This window comes from Protopterus annectens, chromosome 1.part2, assembly GCF_019279795.1.
Source record: "Protopterus annectens isolate FY-2018-M chromosome 1.part2, PAN1.0, whole genome shotgun sequence".
Lineage (NCBI taxonomy): Eukaryota > Metazoa > Chordata > Ceratodontiformes > Protopteridae > Protopterus > Protopterus annectens.
Window position 1 is genome coordinate 1,220,720,219 of NC_056727.1, and position 18,785 is coordinate 1,220,739,003.

Here is an 18,785-nt window from a genome sequence, read left to right on the forward strand (position 1 = left end):
ATGCTTGGGCCCACCATAGAAATTCCTTTTGCAAACATGGAATTATTGGTATTATTGTTTCCAAACTGTGGCTGTGTTGAGACCACAGGTTTTTTAGGTACCATTGAAGTTTCTTCATATGCAACTTTGCACATGGGATTAAAAGAATGCAAGATGCCATGAAACCCAGAGCCTGCAGGATTTTCCTTGCAGTAAGCCTGGTACAATTTGCTAGTATTTTGAAGTACTGAGTCAGTTGCCCCTGTTTTTCTGGCGCAAGATAGGCCATCTGGGTGTTTGTGTCCAAGCTGGCACCCAGGAAAGTTATTTTCTGAGATGGTGTTAGCCTGAATTTCTCTTTGTTGAGTGTGTATCCCAGATAATTCAGTAACCGTGTTGCATAAGCCAGATGTTCCAGAAGTATGTGCTTGCTGTCCGCTTGGATCAGGCAGTCGTCCAAATAAGGGTAAATTTGTATCCCTTGAAGTCTGCAGTAGGCAATTACTGATGCCAGGCATTTCGTGAATACTCTGGGCGCAGTAGATAAGCCAAAGGGCAATGCAGAGAATTGATAGTGGATTGAACCTGCAAGAAATCTGAGGTATCTTCTGCAGCTTTGTCTGATTGGGACATGCAGGTATGCCTCCTTGAGGTCCAATGTTACCAGCCAAAACTCCTTGCCCAGCATGGGAAGAAGCTGCTGTAATGTGAGCATCTTGAATTTTGGTACGAGTAAGAATGTGTTTAGGATGGATAAGTCCAAAATGGGTCTCCAGTCGTTTCCTTTCCTTGGTACCAGAAATAGCCTGGAATAAAAACCTTGACCTTGTTCGTGAGTAGGTACCTCTTGAGTAGCTTTCATGTCTATGAGCTTTGAAATTTGTAGTTGTGCCTCTGCCCTTTGATTGTGTGGCAGGTTTGAGACGCCTCTCATTTTTGGAAGAGTGTGAAAATGAAATCTGTAGCCTCTGTTTATAACGTCCAGGATCCATTTGTCTGTTGTGACAATATGCCAATTTCTTGTAAATAATGCCAGCTTTCCTCCCAAGGGTGCTGCCAGCTGAGACTTGCTTGGCATGGAAAGAAGGAAGTCATTGTGTTTGTTTCCTGTATTGTTGTGCACTGTCTTCGCCACCTCTTGGTGCTGGAGTTTGACATTGCCTGCCTCTATATGATCCTTGTGATTGTCCTCTGCCCCTTGTGCGCCTGTATCTACCTCTTTGGGGCTTGTCCGTGGCTGGAAAGGACCAGTTTTTAGAAGGCCAATTCCTGCTAAAACGTGTTGGTTGAACCTGTAGAAAAGCTTTGACAGATTGCATAGATTTGGCTTTTTCTTCCATTTTCCGTAGTATCTCCTCAGCATTAGTACCAAATAGCACATCCTTTTGTAAAGGAGCATCTAGTAGTTTAGCTTTCACATGATCAGGCAAGATTTGTTCCCTAAGCCATGCATGTCTACGAATGACTGATCCTGTAACAGCAGCTCTACTTAAGGCCTCTAGGGCATCATAGCCACATTGTAAGGTGTGTTTACCCACTTGTTCTGCACTACGCATCATATCCTGCAACTCCTTCAAATCTGGTTGTTCAGGTTGAGACATTTTATCTCTTAATTGTGATAACAGAAACTGCTGATATTTAAGCATATGAAACTGACAACTTAAGGCCCTCATGGCTAGGGTGGCCGAGGTATATACCTTTTTCCCCCACCTTTCTAAGGATCTTGACTCTCTTTCAGAAGGTAGTGGGATTCTTAGCAGTAGAGGCCTTCATTCCCTTGGGGCTTTGAGAAATGGTTTCAGGGTCAGCATTATGGCTTTTGAAAAGAAATTGGTGAGAGTTAGGAACTCTGTAGTACCTATCAGGCTTGACTGGGGCAGGAGGCAGGGAATCCGGATTAAGGCAAGCCTCCGAATAAACATCATCAAGTATGTCCAAGACAGGAGGTATCGCCAGAGGTCTGTGTTGAGGTAACAAAAGAAATTCCCCAAGTCTTTTCTTGGAATCAGAAAAGTCTTGGCCTTCCCAATGGAAGTGTTCCCTCAAGGTGTGCAAGGTTTCCCCAAAAGAAAAATCTTCAGGAGGAGATACAGAAGGAATGGACTGCTCTGCATCTTCAAAAGGGGAGTAAGAGTGTTCCTCTACATCAGAATGATCTGAAAAAATGGAGCCCTGATCAGAAGAGGGAGAATCTTCCTCCACTCTGGGTCTCTTGTCTGGAGGGGGTTGGGAACCCCTGATAAGATTAATTAAATCCTCAGCCATTTTAAGCATCTGCTTTTTAGGCATGGGGCCTGGAGATGGGCCCTGTGCAACAGGCCTCTTGGGATGCCTGGCTGATTTGGACTTAGTAAAGGCCTTAATAGAAAAGAAAGATGAGGGTCTAAAAACACCATGGGTGGAAGTGGACCTGTCCACATTAGGAGGCTCAACGCTCACAGTGGCTTCGGTGGTTGTAGTCTGGGTATGGGCCGAGGTACCTGCGGTCTCGGTTACAGAAGACACCACCAAAGAAGTGTCAATGGTAGTCAGGGACTGCATAGGCGTCTCGCTGAGAACCGGACCACGTGTAGCCGGTTTTGGCGTGGTGTCGGTGGGGACTGCGGACCTCGCGTGTCGGTCCTCGTCCTTGCGTTTTTTTTGATAAAACAGTAGTCAGAGTCTCCGACGACATTTTATAATCAAAGGCTTTACCAAAAAAGTGTTGGGCGAACTCAGCCCGACGCTTAATAGTGCGTTTATTGAAAGTAGAGCAAAAGCGACAGCCCGAGACGTCGTGGTCTGGGCCTAAACAAGGCATGCAGAGGGAATGGAAATCCTTATGCGGTATTTGCTTCCCACAAGAAATACAATTGTTAACTTTTTCTGACATCGGTCTCAGGCAAGAAAAATTTCCCCAACGGGGTACTTAGCTTTAATGAAGACTTCGGTTTCCAATTTTTCGTAAATTCAGGAGCTGGCCGACTGGCACTTTCGAACTGCTTCTGCTTCGGGCACCGCACGGCAAAAAAGACTGAAGAATATGGCGTCGGCTGTGTCTTATATACCCGTCGCACTGACGTCAGGAAAGAAAGTGACGACAACCGACGCCGGACCTAGAATTTGGAATTCGGCCGACCGAGGACCCGCCTGACGGCACAGAACCCATCTGTGATTACTGCAGCTGTATGCACGATGAACATCATAAATTTAGAGAAATGTGTAACCCACAGACAAATGTTACCATGGAAAGGCACTTATTTTATACAAGGGATCAAAAGCCTGGTGAAACTTTTGCAGCATATGTAATCAACTTGAGAAACAAAAGCTAACACATGTACATTTGGTGACTTAAGGGATGAGTTGATAAAGGACATACTTGTGTGTGGTATAAAAGATGCTGCTGTGAAAAAGATTTTGCTTCTTGACAGTGATTTAAACTTTGAATAAAGCCACTGAGATTTGTCAAATATAGGAGTTCACAGAAAAGCACACAAATATGCTTACAAATAAGAATGGTTCAAGAAGGCACAGTGATAAAGCTCATGTGTACAGCATTCAGCAAGAGGTTAAAAAGAAAAGGCCCAAGCACATGGCAGCAACCGTAGCCCCCTGCAGCACTTACTAGTAAATCCCAGAACTTTCCATCAAATTCTAGTGTTCGCACAGTCTCAGTGAAACATAAGAGTGAGTCAGCAAATTCAAAGCATGGGCCCCAACCTAGTTTCACTGCCAACTGTCGTAATTGCGGTGGACATCATATATCTAAAAGGGAGAAATGTTTATCTTTTGGTCATCAATGCCACAAATGCAATAAGTGGAATCATTTCAAAAGTTTTTTTAAATCAAAAGGCCCACATTCTTTTATTAAAAGGGAACATTTTAAGAAATGAATTGATCAATTTGAAAGCTGCAACCCTACTCTATGTTGATGGTGTGTCAGTGCTTCATAAAACAGTCAATGCAGTAGATTTAAGGGCAAAGAATAAAGTATTTTGTACTGTTTGGATAAATGGCAAACCCACAGAACTCAAAGTGGACAGGTTTTCAAGTGCAATGTTATGTCAGCAGAAACATTTGCTAGTGTGTCTCATGGTGAAAAGCTTGATTTGGCAAGCTGTGCGAAGCTTGCTGCTTATGGAGGTGAAGAAATTTAGACTGAACACTCAGTAGTGCTTTCATGTTACTCTGCTGGATGAAGCTAAGACTTGTTATTCTATGTAGTCAAGAGGCACATTTAGTAATTATTAGGGCTTAGACGCAGTTAGAAAATGGGACTGCTTCCATTTAATGTCCACCAAGTTAGCTTGAAAGACCACTACTTTAATTATGCCCAGCACATTTTTTCTACCTATGATGATCTTTTCGAAGACAAATTAGGGAAGCTTCCAGTTGTGTACTTTAAGTTAGACCCAGAGGCCAGTCCAGTTATCAGGTCAGCATAAAAAGTTCTGATAGCCATGCAGGACAGAATCAAAGCAGAGCTAGATAAATGGTGGGACAAGGTGTGATTTGTCCAGCTGCATCTCCAAATGAATGGTATCTTCCATAGTGGTAACTCACAAGAAAAGTTCAGACGGCAGAGTATGCACTGATCCACGAGACTTTAACAAAGCACTAAAGACCTCATCATCCAATGCGCACAGTCAAAGTCATCTCAGCCCTGATGCCAAAAGCCATTATTTTTTCTGTCTTAGATGCAGAGTTCATTTTGACAAATTCAACTTGACAAAATCCTCATTGCACACTACATTCAGTATTCCATATGACAGAGACAGATTTTTCATAATGCCATTTGGGATAAATTCGGCAAGTGAAATCTTTCAACATACAATGGAGCAACTTTTTCTAGGCATCCTTGTGCTGTAGTAAACAATATACTAATAGGAGGTAATGGTGAAGCTGAACATACCAGAAACCTCAGAAAAGTTCTGGAAATAGCACGTCAAGTGAAGCTCAATCCATAGAGATGCAAATTCAGGCTACAAGTTAATTATGTTGGCCATTTACTTACTAGTTCAGGCCTACATACAGATTTATTTATTGACATTTGTTAACAGGGTTGGTCCAGCTGGGCTTGTGTGGCAGGCCCATTTTCAGTGGAGACTCGAGGTGAAAAGCTCCAAAAAAAAACACAGTTTACAAAGAATCAAACATTTGAGTCAAAAATATGGTCAAAATCAGTTATATAAGAAAGTTAGAGACACAAAGCAGAAATGCAAACATGATAAATACATATCAATATTTTTACAGACTAAAAAATATATTTACATATTTACAAAAAGAGTTAAGATCCTTCAAAGCAAATAGCCATTCTCGAGAAGCCAGCTCCAGACAACGTTCAAGCCCTGCAATGTTTTCTTGGCATGGTTCACTATCTAGGCAAGTTTATTCCAGATGCGAGTCAACTTTCAGCACAGCTTAGAGAGCCAACACGTAAAGATGTAGCATGGTCTTGGTTACAGCAACACCAGAAAACATTTGAAGTCCTGAAACAGAATTGCTACTCCACCAACTCTCAGATACTATGACGTTCACAAGGTTACACTTTTCCAGTAATGCTTCGAAATTTGGATTTGCTGCAGTTAGTTTACAAGAGGGTCAACTTGTTGCCTATGCATCGAGAACTCTTACCCAAAACTAAAATGCAGTATGCCCAGGTCGAGAAAGAGCTTTAGACAAAGTACAGTTGTGTACACTTACCATAAATGTAGATGTTCGAGTGTATTCACTGTTGCAGTCATTACATTTGGGTAATCCTGCTGGCAGGTTGCCCTCAGTCGGCCTGAATTCCAAAGTCCTGGGTCCTGCGTCGACCGCTGTCGCCCCTTCCCTGACGTCAGGTCGTCAGGGGTATAAAAGATGCGGCTGGCGCCATTTTCTTTAGTTTTTCTTGCCCCAGACATCAGTTACCCCCTAAAAGGGTAGCCAAAATTTATATACATATAAATACATGCACCAATATAAACTTTACTTTCATCTACAAGCAAATACACCACACAGGTTGTATAAAACAGAGAAGGAAAGATAGGTTCCATCAGAAGAAAAAAAGGGGGATGGCGGGTGGGTAACCTGGACTGCAACAGTGAATACACTCGAACATCTACATTTATGGTAAGTGTACACAACTGTACTATGTTCTTCGTGTTTCACTGTTGCAGTCATTGCATTTGGGTAGAGTCCCAAAGCTATGGATGGGAGGCTGGAGTTAAACAGCATTAGGAATGGCTATGAGGCACTGCAGAACTGCAATGGCAAAGCCTGCCCTGGATTTAGAGTAGAGTGGCAGATGATAGTGCTTGGTAAAGGTGTGCACTGAACTCCAAGTAGCAGCCTCTAAAATGTCCTTGGTTGGGACTCCCCTGAGAAAGGCTGCTGAAGTGGCTGCAGCTCTGGTTGAATGTGGCCTAATGCCCTTAGGCACTGGCTTGCCATGGTGTAAGTAGCAGAAACTAATGCAGTGGCCTATCCTCTTTGAAATAGTCTGCTTTGAGATAGCCTTTCCTTGTGATCCTGCAGCATATGCCACTAGTAATTGTTCTCTCTTTCAGAAAACTTTGGTTCTGTCCAAGTAGAATCTAAGCTGTGTACATCCAAAGAATGCAGAATTCTCTCCCCCTTGTTTTGTGGATTTGGATAAAAAGTTGGCAGATGAATAGTTTGGTTAAGAGCCACACTGGACACCACCTTAGGCATAAATGTTGGGTTTGTCCTCAGAGACACCCTGTCTGGATAAAAAATGATGAAAGGTTCCACAGCCATGAGTGCCTGAAGCTCTGAAACTCGTCTTGCAGAAGTTATTGCTAAGAGCAAAGCTGTTTTCCATGACAAAAACTTTATATCAGCCGTTGCTGCTGGCTCAAAAGGTGGCAGAGTGAGTTTTTACAGGACATAGTTGAGGTCCCATGCAGGCATTGGTGATCTTCTTGGAGGCCTTAAGTTTTTGGCTCCTCTGAGGTACTGTTTTAGTAAGGGATGAGAAAAGATTGGTGGCTCTGTATTATAATGAGCTGAAATGGCAGAGGCATTAATTTTAATAGATAAAAAAGATAGACCTTTGCCCAACATCTCAGTTAAGTATTGCAAAATCTGAGGAATATTTGGCACAGCTGCATCAGTTCCTTGTGCCTGGTTCCAAGCACAAAATCTCTTCCATTTTCCAGCATAAGATGTTCTAGTACTAGGCCTTCTGGTCTCCAAAATGACATCCATCACAGCTTTACTGAGAGGTGTGTTTTGTGTGACTACATTATTCGCCATGCTGCCAGGTTTAAAGTCCTGAGTTGGCTGTGCAGGATCTGATTGTTTTGCTGGGGCTATAGATGAGGTATCTGCAAGGTCCAAGCTGGGCATTGAGACAAGCTCCTTAGTATTGGATACCAGTACTGGTGGGGCCAGTCTGGGTCAATTAGTATCATCCTTGGCTTCTCCTGTCTGACCTTTAGGAGTACCTTGGGGAGGAGAGGTAGAGGGGGAAATGCGTATACTGATGGGTTTTTCCAGCTGAAAGATAGGGTGTCCACTTTCCATGCTTGTCTGTGATAAATCTTTGTGCAGAATCTTTTTAGTTGGTAGTTGTGAGGGGAGGCAAATAGATCTATGTCCGGGCATCCCCATTTCCTTGTTATCATGCTGAACACTTGTGGATCCAGGTGCCACTCATGGGGGTCCATGAGGATTCTGCTTAGGTCATCTGCCAGAGTATTTTTCCTTCCTGGCAGGAATTGTGCGTGCAGGTGTACTTGGTAAGTCAATGCTGTGTCCCACAAAGTCATGGCTAGTCTGCAAAGAGGGTAAGAATGAGTGCCCCCCCCCCTGCTTGTTTATATACCACATTACCGTGATGTCTGTCTTTATCAGTAGTTGTCTGGATGTAGTAGATCCTTGAAGGCTGTCTGGGCATTTTGAACTGCTAGCATCTCTTTTTGATTGATATGCAGATGCATTTGGTTTGAGGTCCATGCGCCCTGAATGCATCTTCCTGCCATGTGGGCCCCCCAGGCATAATCTGATGCATCCGTTGTTAGTGTTTGCCTGGCTGGGGGTAATGTGAATGGCTGTCCCTTGTTTTGGAGACAAGCCTGGTGCCCACCCATCAAAACTCCTGTTGCAGGCAGGGAATGAGAGTAATGACTGTTTCCAGGCTGTGGCAATGTTGAGTCCAAACACTTTTTAGGTACCACTGAAGTTTCCTCATATGTAGTCTTGCATATGGAATTAGTAGGATGCAGGATGCCATGAAGCCAAAAGCCTGCAGAATTTTTCTTGCAGATAACTGGGCCTTTGTTGCCAGCATTTTGAAATAGGTAGTCAGTTGCCTTTGTTTGCCTGGCGTGAGATAAGCCATCTGGGCAGTTGTATTTAAGCTTGCACCCAGGAATATTATCTCTTGAGAGGGTACTAGTTTTGATTTCTTTTTCTTTTCGTTGACTGTGTACCCTAGGCATGTTAGAAGTCTTTTCACAAACGCCAGATGCTGTAGAAGAATGTCCTTGTTCTCGGTTTGAATTAGTCGTCCAAGTAAGGATATATTTGTATTCCTCTGTCTGCAGAATGCAATTACTGGTGCCAGGCACTTTGTAAAGATCCTGGGTGCAGCAGATAAGCCAAAGGGCAGTGCAGAGAATTGGTAATGCATTGAGCCAGCCTTGAATCTGAGGTATCTTCTGCATATTTGTCTGATTGGGACATGCAGGTATGCCTCTTTTAGGTCTAGAGTCACAAGCCAAGCGTTCTTGCCCAGCATGGGCAGAAGCTGCTGCAAGGTCAACATCTTGAATTTTGGAATATCCAGGAATGTGTTCAAAATAGATAGGTCCATTATTGGCCTCCAGGCCTTGTCCTTTCTGGGTACCAAGAACAGTCCTGAGTAAAATCCTTGTCCCTGCTCCTGCTCTGGTACTAGTTGAAAGGCCCCCATGTCCATGAGGGATGAGACTTGTTTTTGTGCCTCTGCCCATTGATTTTTTGGCAGATCTGGCCAGCCGTTTGCTTTTGGCAGGGTATGGAAATGGAACTTGTAGCCTTGTGACACAATATTTAAGACGCACTTGTCCTGGGTTATCATGTGCCAATTTTGAGGAAAAAAAGTGCTAATATTCCCCCTAAGGGGGCTGCCAGGAGATAAGTGCTTGGTGCAGGCAGGGGGAAGTCATTGGGACTGTTTCCTGAATGGTTGTGATTTGTCTTCTCCAACTTTGGAGGTAGAAACCCCCCATTGTTTTGAGCGGAATGAACCTTGCACCTGGGTCTGCCCCTTTGAGGTCTGTCTGACACAGATAAGGACCAATTCTTTGTTGGCCAGTGTCTACTAAACCTAGGTGGCTGTACTTGTAAAAAAATCTTTGACCGTTTGCATAGATTTAGCTTTGTCCTCCATTTTCTTTAACACCTCTTCTGCCTTAACACCAAACAAAGTATCATGCTGTAAAGGTGCATCTAATCATTTAACGTTAACGTGATCAGGCAGATTTTGTTCCTTTAACAAAGCATGCCTCCTAATTACAGAACCTGTAACTGTGGCCCTGCAGGAGGCCTCTAAAGAATCAAAACCACATTGCAAAGTATGCTTTCCAACTTGTTCAGCTGCAAGAAATAAATCCTGCATTTCTTTGTTTTCTGCACATTCAGAGTTTTAACATTTTCTGTTTAAGCAATGCCATGACATGTTACTGCTACTTGAGCATACGAAACTGACAGTTTATGGCCATTATAGCCAAGGTAGCAGATGTGTAAACCTTTTTTCCCCATCTATCCAGTGCCCTAGAATCCCTGTCAGAGGGGGTAGGGTTTTTTGTAGCGGAAGCCTCAACTCCTTTGGGACCCTGAGAAATAGTTTTTGGCTCTGCAGCAGGGTTTTTAAAAAGGAATTTATGTGAGTCAGGAACCCTATAATATCTATCAGGCTTAACAGGAGCTGGAGGTAAGGAGTCAGGGGTAAGACTAGACTCTGAAAACACATCATCTACAATGCCTAACACAGGTGGGATGGCTAGTGGCTTGTGTTGAGGTAGTAACAGAAAATCCCTGAGCCTCTTTTTAGATTCGGAAAAATCTTGGCTCTCGTAGTGGAAATGCTCCCTCATAGTATGTAAGGTTTCCCCAAAAGAATAGTCCTCTGGAGGAAAAGCTGAAGGTATGGATTTCTTCAGCATCAGAATCCTCATAAGGGGGAAGAGAATATTCCTGATCAGAAAAGGAATCAGAAAAAATGAAAACCTGACATGAAGATTCATAGTCGGTCTCTTGCCTAGGCCTCTTATTAGGAGGGGGATGGGAACCCCTAATCAAGGTAATCAAGTCTTCGGCCATTTTGAGCATCTGCTTTTTGGGCATGGAGGCCTGTCCACATGGCTCTTGAGTTTGCTTCTTTGTCTTTGAAGGTGCTTTAGTCTTTGCCTTTGAAGTCTGTTTAATATATAGATGTTTAGATCTGAATACACCCTCGGAAGCCGGTGCCTGCTCAGCGGCTCCGGACCCATCTGAAGGAATAGTATCAGAGGCTCCAATACCTTAAGTTTCCAGCGGCATGGCCGACTCCACTTGGGAGACGGTAGAGGCCTGCGACTCTAAAGTAGTGGGCGTCAGGGGCTGCGAAAGCGCCTCACTGAGAACCGGCGAACCAGTGACTGGCTTAGGAGAAGCTTCGTCATTGTTTTTGGGCCTCAGTTGTCTCTCTCCTTTTCTTTGCGTTTTTTTCTGAACTCCAATAGTCGGACGGCTATCCGACGACATTTTGGGATAATTAAACCGGCATCCAAAATAGTTTAAAGCAAAATCATACAGACGCTTAATAGTGCGCTGGTTAAATCTAGCACAAAACCGACAACCAGAAACGTTGCGATCAGGACCCAGGCAAGGAATACAGTAAGAATGAAAGTCCTTATGAAGTATTTGCTTTCCACAAAAAATACAATTATTTACTTTTTCTGACATCGGTCTGGAGCAAGAAAAAAGTTTCCCCAATGGGGTACTTATCTTTATTGAAGATTTCGGATCTGAAACTACGAAAATCTCAGGAGTTGGCCGACCGGCACTTGCGAACTGCTTTTGCTTCGGGCACTGCGCGGCAAGAAAGACTAAAGAAAATGGTGTCAGCTGCTTCTTTTATACCCCTGACGACCTTACGTCAGGGAAGGGGCGACAGCAGCCGACGCAGGACCCAGGACTTTGGAATTCAGGCCGACTTGAGGGCAACCTGCCAGCAGGATTACCCAAATGTAATGACTGCAACAGTGAAACATGAAGATCATCCTACCAAGGCACAAACGTTAAATGGATATAAATAGATGTACAAAGGACTTCATATTTAAGTTTTATAACTTCAAAAGACTGACTTCCATATCAACATCTTCCATTACCTGGTGGCAGCAGCAAGTGCAACAGCACGGGCAGCAGTTGCTTCCTCCAGCTTCTTTCTTTTCTTCTCCTCCATTAATTGCTTTTCTACAAAGGCTCTGGCTTCCTGCTCTGCTTTCAGTTTCTTTTCTAATAGGCTGATGGTTTGTTTGTCTTTCTGTTTCATCTGTACAGCATTATGTAACCTGAAAGTAATTATCATTAGCTATGAGAAACCAAATCAGTGATCTTCTAAAATATTCACTGAGGCATAATGCAAACATCAAAGGAAAGAAATAAACAGCTATTTATGGTGTTACAATGCACAACTAGTGAAATTATGGTGCCCCAAGTTACATCACCTTGAAAACTTGTAACTTGAAGCAAATTAAAAAAAAGTACTGCTATAGTCTCCATTTCATACACAGATATTCAACTTGTCAGCCAACAGGACAGCATGGCTGAAATGAACCTTTTTCAGCTATGACCTGAAGACCAATGAAGGCAGTACAGAAAGTGCAAAAGATGGAAATAAAAAATTAACAATATTACAAAAAGTAATACAATATTTACTACATGTATAATCATACAAGGCATGGAAGATTTTAATGCGAATTATCCAGAGTAATCATTACAGCAATCTGTGGAATGAGAGGCACCTGCAGACAACTTTATTCACAATGGGCTAAACAGTACGCTACTCTCTCAATACAGGGAAGATTAGTTGTGTAAAATCTTACCATAATGTTAGAAGTCCCTCTCTTCTCTGTTGCAGTATTCTTTACATGAGGGAGAATACCTGCCAAGTAACCAGACGTCTGCCAGTATACAAAAGACTTTATATGTGGCATGCCACGCACCCTAGGCACTAGGCTATCGGACGTTGGACATAAGTGATGCACGCAAGCACCATCCTTAGAACGGATTGCCCCAGGGAGAACACTTGAGAAATAGGTATGTAAACTAGATACATCCAAGAAAGAACAAGTGCAGGGGATGGAGGGCGACACAGAATATTGCAACACAGACATCTAACGTTATGGCAAGATTTTACACAACTAATCCATGTTCTTCTATTCTGCTGTTGCAGTATTCTTTACATGAGGAGAATCCAAAAGCTCATGAGGAGGAGAAGGTGGGGCAGAGGAGCTTTCTAAGAAGCCATGGAGAATGGCCCTAGTGAACCTTGCCCTGGATTTGGAGATGTTGCCCAGTTGGTAATACTTGAAAGTATGGACTGATAACCAAGTAGCTGCCTCTAGAATGGAATTGGTGTCCAACCCTTTGAAGAAGGTGCCAGAGGAGGCAATGGCTCTGGTAGAGTGTGCCTTAATGGAAGAAAGGCTCTTTCCACGGTACTCACAGCAGAAGGAAATAGTCTTAGAAATTGAGCTGGAAACAGTTTAGAGACGGGAAGCCCTAAGGCTCTAGGGTGAAAGGAAACAACTGGTCTGATTTCCTAATACTCTTGGTTTTGTCAAGGTAAAACTTAAAACTGTCTGTACACGTCCAGTGTGTGCAGAACTTTCTGCAGAGTTTTGGGGTGAAGAGAAAAAGGTAGAAAGGTGGATAGCTTGGTTGAGTGACAACTCATTTACCAGTTTAGGCATAAAGGAGGGACAGGTGCAGAGAGATACCTTGCCCTTGTGGAACACCAAGAAAAGTGGGGAGGCCAAAGGGCCTGGAGTTCAGAAACCCTTCTGGGATTGCCAGCAGCAACATTGTTTTCCAGGAGCAGTATTTTAGAGATGCAGAAGCTGCTGTCTGAAAAGGGGCCAAATCAGGTCTTCCAAGATAAAGTTAAGACCCCAGGGGGGGGGGGGGTGGAGCTGGTTTCCTGGGAGGTCTCATGCGAAGGACACCTTTCAGGAATTGTTTGGCAGCAAAAGGATGTGAGAGAGGCAGACAGGCAGAGACAGTGGACATGTGCCCTTTCACTGAAGAATATGTTAGACCAGCACCCAGCAACTCACAGAGGTATGACAGAACCATGGGGACTTCTCTGTTAGTGGGTCCAGGTTACATGAGACACCAAACAAAATATTTTCCTTTTGGATAAATAAAAGATTTTCTAGTATTGGGTCTCCTGGCCTCCTGCAGTACTCAAACATGTCCTCTGAAAAAAAGGTGTCTGAAAGGAATAAAGGCCTCATCACCCACAGCATCAACTGCAGGATCGACTGGTGAGGGTGAATGAGAGTTCATTCTGTTGTGTGAGTAGGTTCACTCTGTGGGGATGCACTTGGCTAAATGCAGGAGTAAAGGGAACCAATGCTGTGTCGGCCAAAAGGAGGGGGGGGGGTCACCAATATTTTTGGTCTGTCCTGCTGCATCTTTAGTAGGACCTTTGGAATGAGAGGTAGGGGAGTGAATGCATAAAGAAACGTTCCTCTCCATGAAAAACTAAGTGCACCCACTTTCCAGACCAGAGATGTGGGTCTCTGGCACAAAACTGAGGAAGTTGTCTGTTCAAGGAGGAGGCAAAAAGAACTACTTGTGGAGTACCCCACTGGTGGACAATGTCCAAGAACAGGTACCTGCGAAGAATTTATTTGTGGAGTTGTGTTCTGGACCTGGCTCAATGTGTCTGCCAATACATTCAGGCTTGAGGAAATGTCTGAAGGAGTGTTTGCAGTTTAACTGCCAGCTCCCACAATTGCAGGGCTTGCCTGCACAGGAGGTAAGACCTGCCATCCCCCAGTTGTTCACATACCAGAGGACTGGCTTGTCTGTGAAAATGTTTAAGGGCCCTAGAATGAAGAAACAAAAATGCCTCGACTGCCAGCAGCAATGCTCTCATTTCTTTTATGCTGATGTGATCTTTTCTTTGAGAGGGTGACCAAGTGCCTTGAGCTTTCATGGAGCTCCCCCAACTGTGTCTGAGGCATCTGCATATATCGCTTGTACTGGTGAAAGAGGATTAAGTGGGAGGCCTGGTTTGGCATACAGTTGTTGAATCCACCTGGTTATTTCCCTCTTCAGGCAGGGAAGAGGAGGAATTTGGAACTCCAGTGGGTGTGCATGTTGGGTCCACACCAATTTTAGGAACCACTGCCACTTCATCTGTACTTTTGCCAGAGGGAGCACAGGAATGGTGGATGCCATGCAGCTTAGGGTTCTGAGAAAGGTTCTGGCTGATGTGTGAGACAAGGATGAGGCTTTGAAAGAAAGCACTGTGCTCCTGGGCTTTCTGAATGGAAAGGGAAACCTTCATGAGGTCTGTTTGGATCCTGCATCCCAGGAGAATGTGGTCCTGTGATGGAGAGAGAACAGATTTCTGGTAATTTATAGTGAATCCTAGGGAAAGAATGCTGGAAATTGTGTGGCTGAGATTTTGCTCTAGTGCCTCTGAGCTGACTGCTTGGAAAAGATCTTCCAGGTATGGGAAAACTCGGATGCCCTGCAGTATGCAGAATACTACAACTGGTACAAGGCATTTTGTGAAAGTATCCAGAGGCTACAGAGAACCTTTAAATTCCTGTAAATGGGATGAACTGGAATGTGAAGATAAGCGTTCTTAATGACTACTGAGGCCATAATAGCTTAAGGTAAGATCAGAGGGAACAGAGCTTGTAATGTCAGCATCCTGAAGGTGGGTAATATTAAGTAGGTGTTGAGGAAGGAAAGTCATAGCCAGTTACAGATCCCCCTCCATGGGTCACGATGCCCACGAAGCCTACATGACCAAACTGGAGACCATCTATATTTTACCAAACACACTGGTTGTGGGGGATTTCAATTATCCCACCATTAACTGGGAAACCTACGCTACCCCTAACTCGCTAGTGCAAAAGTTCCTTGACTTTAATTTAAATGCCCTGGAAAAAATTTTCCACACCCCAACAAGGGGAACAAACATTCTGGATCTGGTCTTTACCAACATGTCAAACAGATACACTGCCGCAGCAGACAGACCCTCAGTTAAAACTGACCACAAATCAGTAACCTTTGAACCGGCACTAACATCAGAACTCTCAAAGAGTGAAATCAGACTAAAAAACTATCAAGGCAAACTATACCCTCCTAGGTGAACGTATAAATGCATTCCAAACGCCACCACAAGCTGGAAGTGGTAACTACACCAAAGCTTAGACTACAGCCCTGTACGATCACGTGCGTACGTGCATAAACTTGGCTGTACCAAAAGAATCAAAGCCTAAGCTCCAAGTTAAAACAAGCTGCCATGGTGGACATCCAGCATCAACAAACTTTACAATAAAAGCAAAAATCTGCTGTTCAAGAAAACAAAGGCAAAGCCCCAACAATGGAAATGCACCCTCAGTCTCAACAAACAAATGACAACTTTTCAAATCCTCAAAGGGCTCCTTTGACAGAAACTTAGCAAGCACAGCCAAAGATGACCATAAGGCCTTTTACAGCTAAATACGTAACCTAAAGGGTAGGACCCAAGCATGCACAGAACTAGTGGTCAAAAGTACCACATACAATGACCCCACAGAAACCTTCCCCCAACCCACCCCCCACTATATATATATATATATATATATATATATATATATATATATATATTTATGTGTGTGTGTGTGTGAAGAGCAGGTCCTCAAAGCCTTGTCGAAAGCAAAAAAAAAAAACAGCCTCTATGGGACCAGATGCCATACCAAGCAGTTTTCTAAACAGGCTAAAACATGAATTAGCATCCCCACTAAGAATCCTTTTCAATCAAAGCCTAACCACATGGAGAACAGCAATAGTTAATCCCCACCACAAAGGCGGCCTAGCAACAGACCAGGGAAATTACAGACCCACAAGCCTGACCAGCCTCATCTGTAAGAGCATGGAAGGTATCACTATGTACCTCATAATGACATAGGTGACCTCCAAATCCTGGATCTTACCCTGTTCAGCTTCGTAAAGGCCAGATCCTGTCTGTTAACTCTGGTGGATTTCTTTGAAAATATGACCAAGGCCATTAACGTAGGCAAATCTGTGCGCAGAGCATACCTCAACCTGGCAAAGGCTTTCAACACAATACCACATTCAGCCATTACTGATAAACTTAGCAAACTAAATGTAAATGCCTACATTGTAAGATGGGTTGCCAACTGGCTCACAAACTGGACACTATCAAAGTGAGTGACGCCACTTCAACCAGCAGACCCGTAACCAGTGGGGTGCCACAGATGTCAGTGCTGGGCCCCCTACTGCTTGGTATATACTTCTCAGAAGTTCAGGTCAAAACTAAGGGGTTGTGACTGACCAGGTTTGCAGACGACTGCAAGCTAGGTGCAATCACTGAATCCCCAAATGATGCCAGTATACTCAAGGAGGGTCTCATGCAGACCAACAACTGGTGTATTAGTCGAGGTCTCAAACTGAATGGAAAGAAATGCATCATCATTCCTTTGGCACAAACAATGTCCCCTCACTATCAAATCAACAATACCCTAAAGTATCAATGAAGTGATAAGGGACCTGGGACTACAAGCTGAATGTGACCTTAACTTCAACCACCATGTGTGTACTGTAGTAAGTAAAGCTTTCTACATAGTACACATGATTAGTAAAGACATTACCTTGAGAGCAAAAGTTATAACCCCCTACACTAGGCACGTATCCAGCCCATAATCGAGTATAATGCCCTTTTGGCATATACCGTACTAAGCACCTGCAGCAATTAGAGACCTCAGAGGTTTCTAACAAAGATAATCAAGGGACTCCAGCATGTGCCTTAGACTGACTAAAGTTCCTATTACTATACTCTGTATCGTATAGACTTCTTAGGGGAGACTTGTGCCTGGCCTACAGAGCAATCCAAGATGCAAACCTAATAAATTTGTTGCATAGCCATAAATCAATAGGGTCTAGGTCCACCCATTCCAGGGACCTAAATATGGCCTGTGACTTAAATAGGACATTCTGGAGGGACAGATTTCCCAGAAATTTACATGTCTTTGGAACAGGCTATCAATTCAGTTGAAACAGAGCAACTCTGACACTGTTCAAGTGGAACTTGGACGAGTGGATGGAGCACCATTAATTCTTACCGAGGATAGAGCCCACAACCCTACTGGACATGAGCAGTCATCACTAAACACAATCTTGGGTACTGACTAGCATTTCTATGGTACTTTCTGGAATGAAATGGCTAGGCTTAAAATGACCTGTGGGTGATAGCTTAGTAATCTCCTGTGATCCAAGATGGGTCTCCAGGGGCCTTCTTTCCTTGAAACTAGAAACATCCTGGAATAAAACCTTTTGCCTTTGATGAATAGGGACATGTTGAATGGCGCCTTGATCCAACAGGTTTTGTACCACTTGCAGAAACAGTGGAAGTTGTTCTTTGGGTGGTTGGGGAATGCCCCTGAAATGAGGTAGAGACTTTCAAACCACGAAATACCCATTTTTACGAGGGAAATCATGAGAGTCTTGAGTAATGATTTCTCAAGTTGGACTTAAAAGAGAAAGGAAAGGGGTGGGGGTGATTTGGGGTCCAAATAGTCAAATGGACTCTGGCCTGTTGGGAAAGAGCAGTTTTTGTGCTGGGGCTTGTTGAGTCTTAAATGATTGTGGTCTCTTCCCACACTTTTTTGTCTTAGTTTGAGGAGGCCTGGATTGTCTTCTAACAGACAGGATTAGGATGCGGAATAGCAAGGGGTCTGTGTTGAGGTAATAAAAGGAAATTTCTGAGCCTTTTCTTGGATTCTGATTAATCCTGGCCCTCCCAATGGAAATGCTCCCTCATGGTATGTAAGGTTTCCCCAAAGGTGTAGTCCTCTGGTGGAGAGGCTGAAGAAATTGATTCCTCAGCATCAGAATCCTCATAAGGGGGTAAAGAGTATCCTTGGTGTGAGGATGAATCGGAAGAGATGGACATCTGGTCGGATGAGTCAGTCTGTATCCTGTCTAGGCCTTTTATCAGGTGGAGGGTGGGACCCCCTGATCAGAGTAATTAGGTCTTCGGCCATTTTGAGCATCTGTTTCTTAGGCATGGAGGCCTGTCCTGGGGAATGTTGAAGTTGTTTCTTTGTTTTAAAAGGGGCTGCTCAGCTACTCCGGATTCCTCTGAAGGGTTAGTCTCGGTAGGCCGTAAATCTGGTGTATCCGAAGGCCCAGCCATCTCAACGTGTGAGTCAGAGGCGGCCTGTGGTTCCAAAGCAGCAGTCGTCAGGGGCTGCGAAGGTGCCTCGCTGAAAACCAGAGAACTGGTGACTGGCCTAGAAGAGCCTTTGTCATCAGTTTTGGGCCTCGGATGCCTGTCCTTATCTTTGCGCTTTTTGTACATTCCGGTCGTCGGTTGTTCCAATGGCATGGTGTAATTGAATTTTCTGCCAAAATAATGTAGTGCAAAATCAAACGGACATTTAATAGTGCACTTGTTAAACCTAGCACAAAACAGACAACCTGTGATGTCGTGGTCTGGGCCTAGGCATGGGATACAATAAGAATGGAAATCCTTATGAGGTATTTGCTTCCCACAAGAAATACAATTATTAACTTTTACTGACATCGGTCTGAGGCGAGAAAAGTTT

The 18,785-nt window shown here is 43.9% G+C and overlaps 1 protein-coding gene across 2 annotated transcripts in view; it reads right to left on the reverse strand.

Annotated features, from left to right (window-relative positions):
• Window positions 1-18,785, reverse strand: part of MACO1 (macoilin 1) — a 1,116,587-nt gene that overhangs the window by 466,836 nt on the left and 630,966 nt on the right. For both annotated transcript variants that reach the window (XM_044060081.1, XM_044060080.1), the window contains exon 8: window positions 11,319-11,501. In XM_044060081.1, coding sequence (XP_043916016.1) covers window positions 11,319-11,501 — 183 coding nt within the window. The remainder of the gene's footprint in view (window positions 1-11,318; window positions 11,502-18,785) is intronic.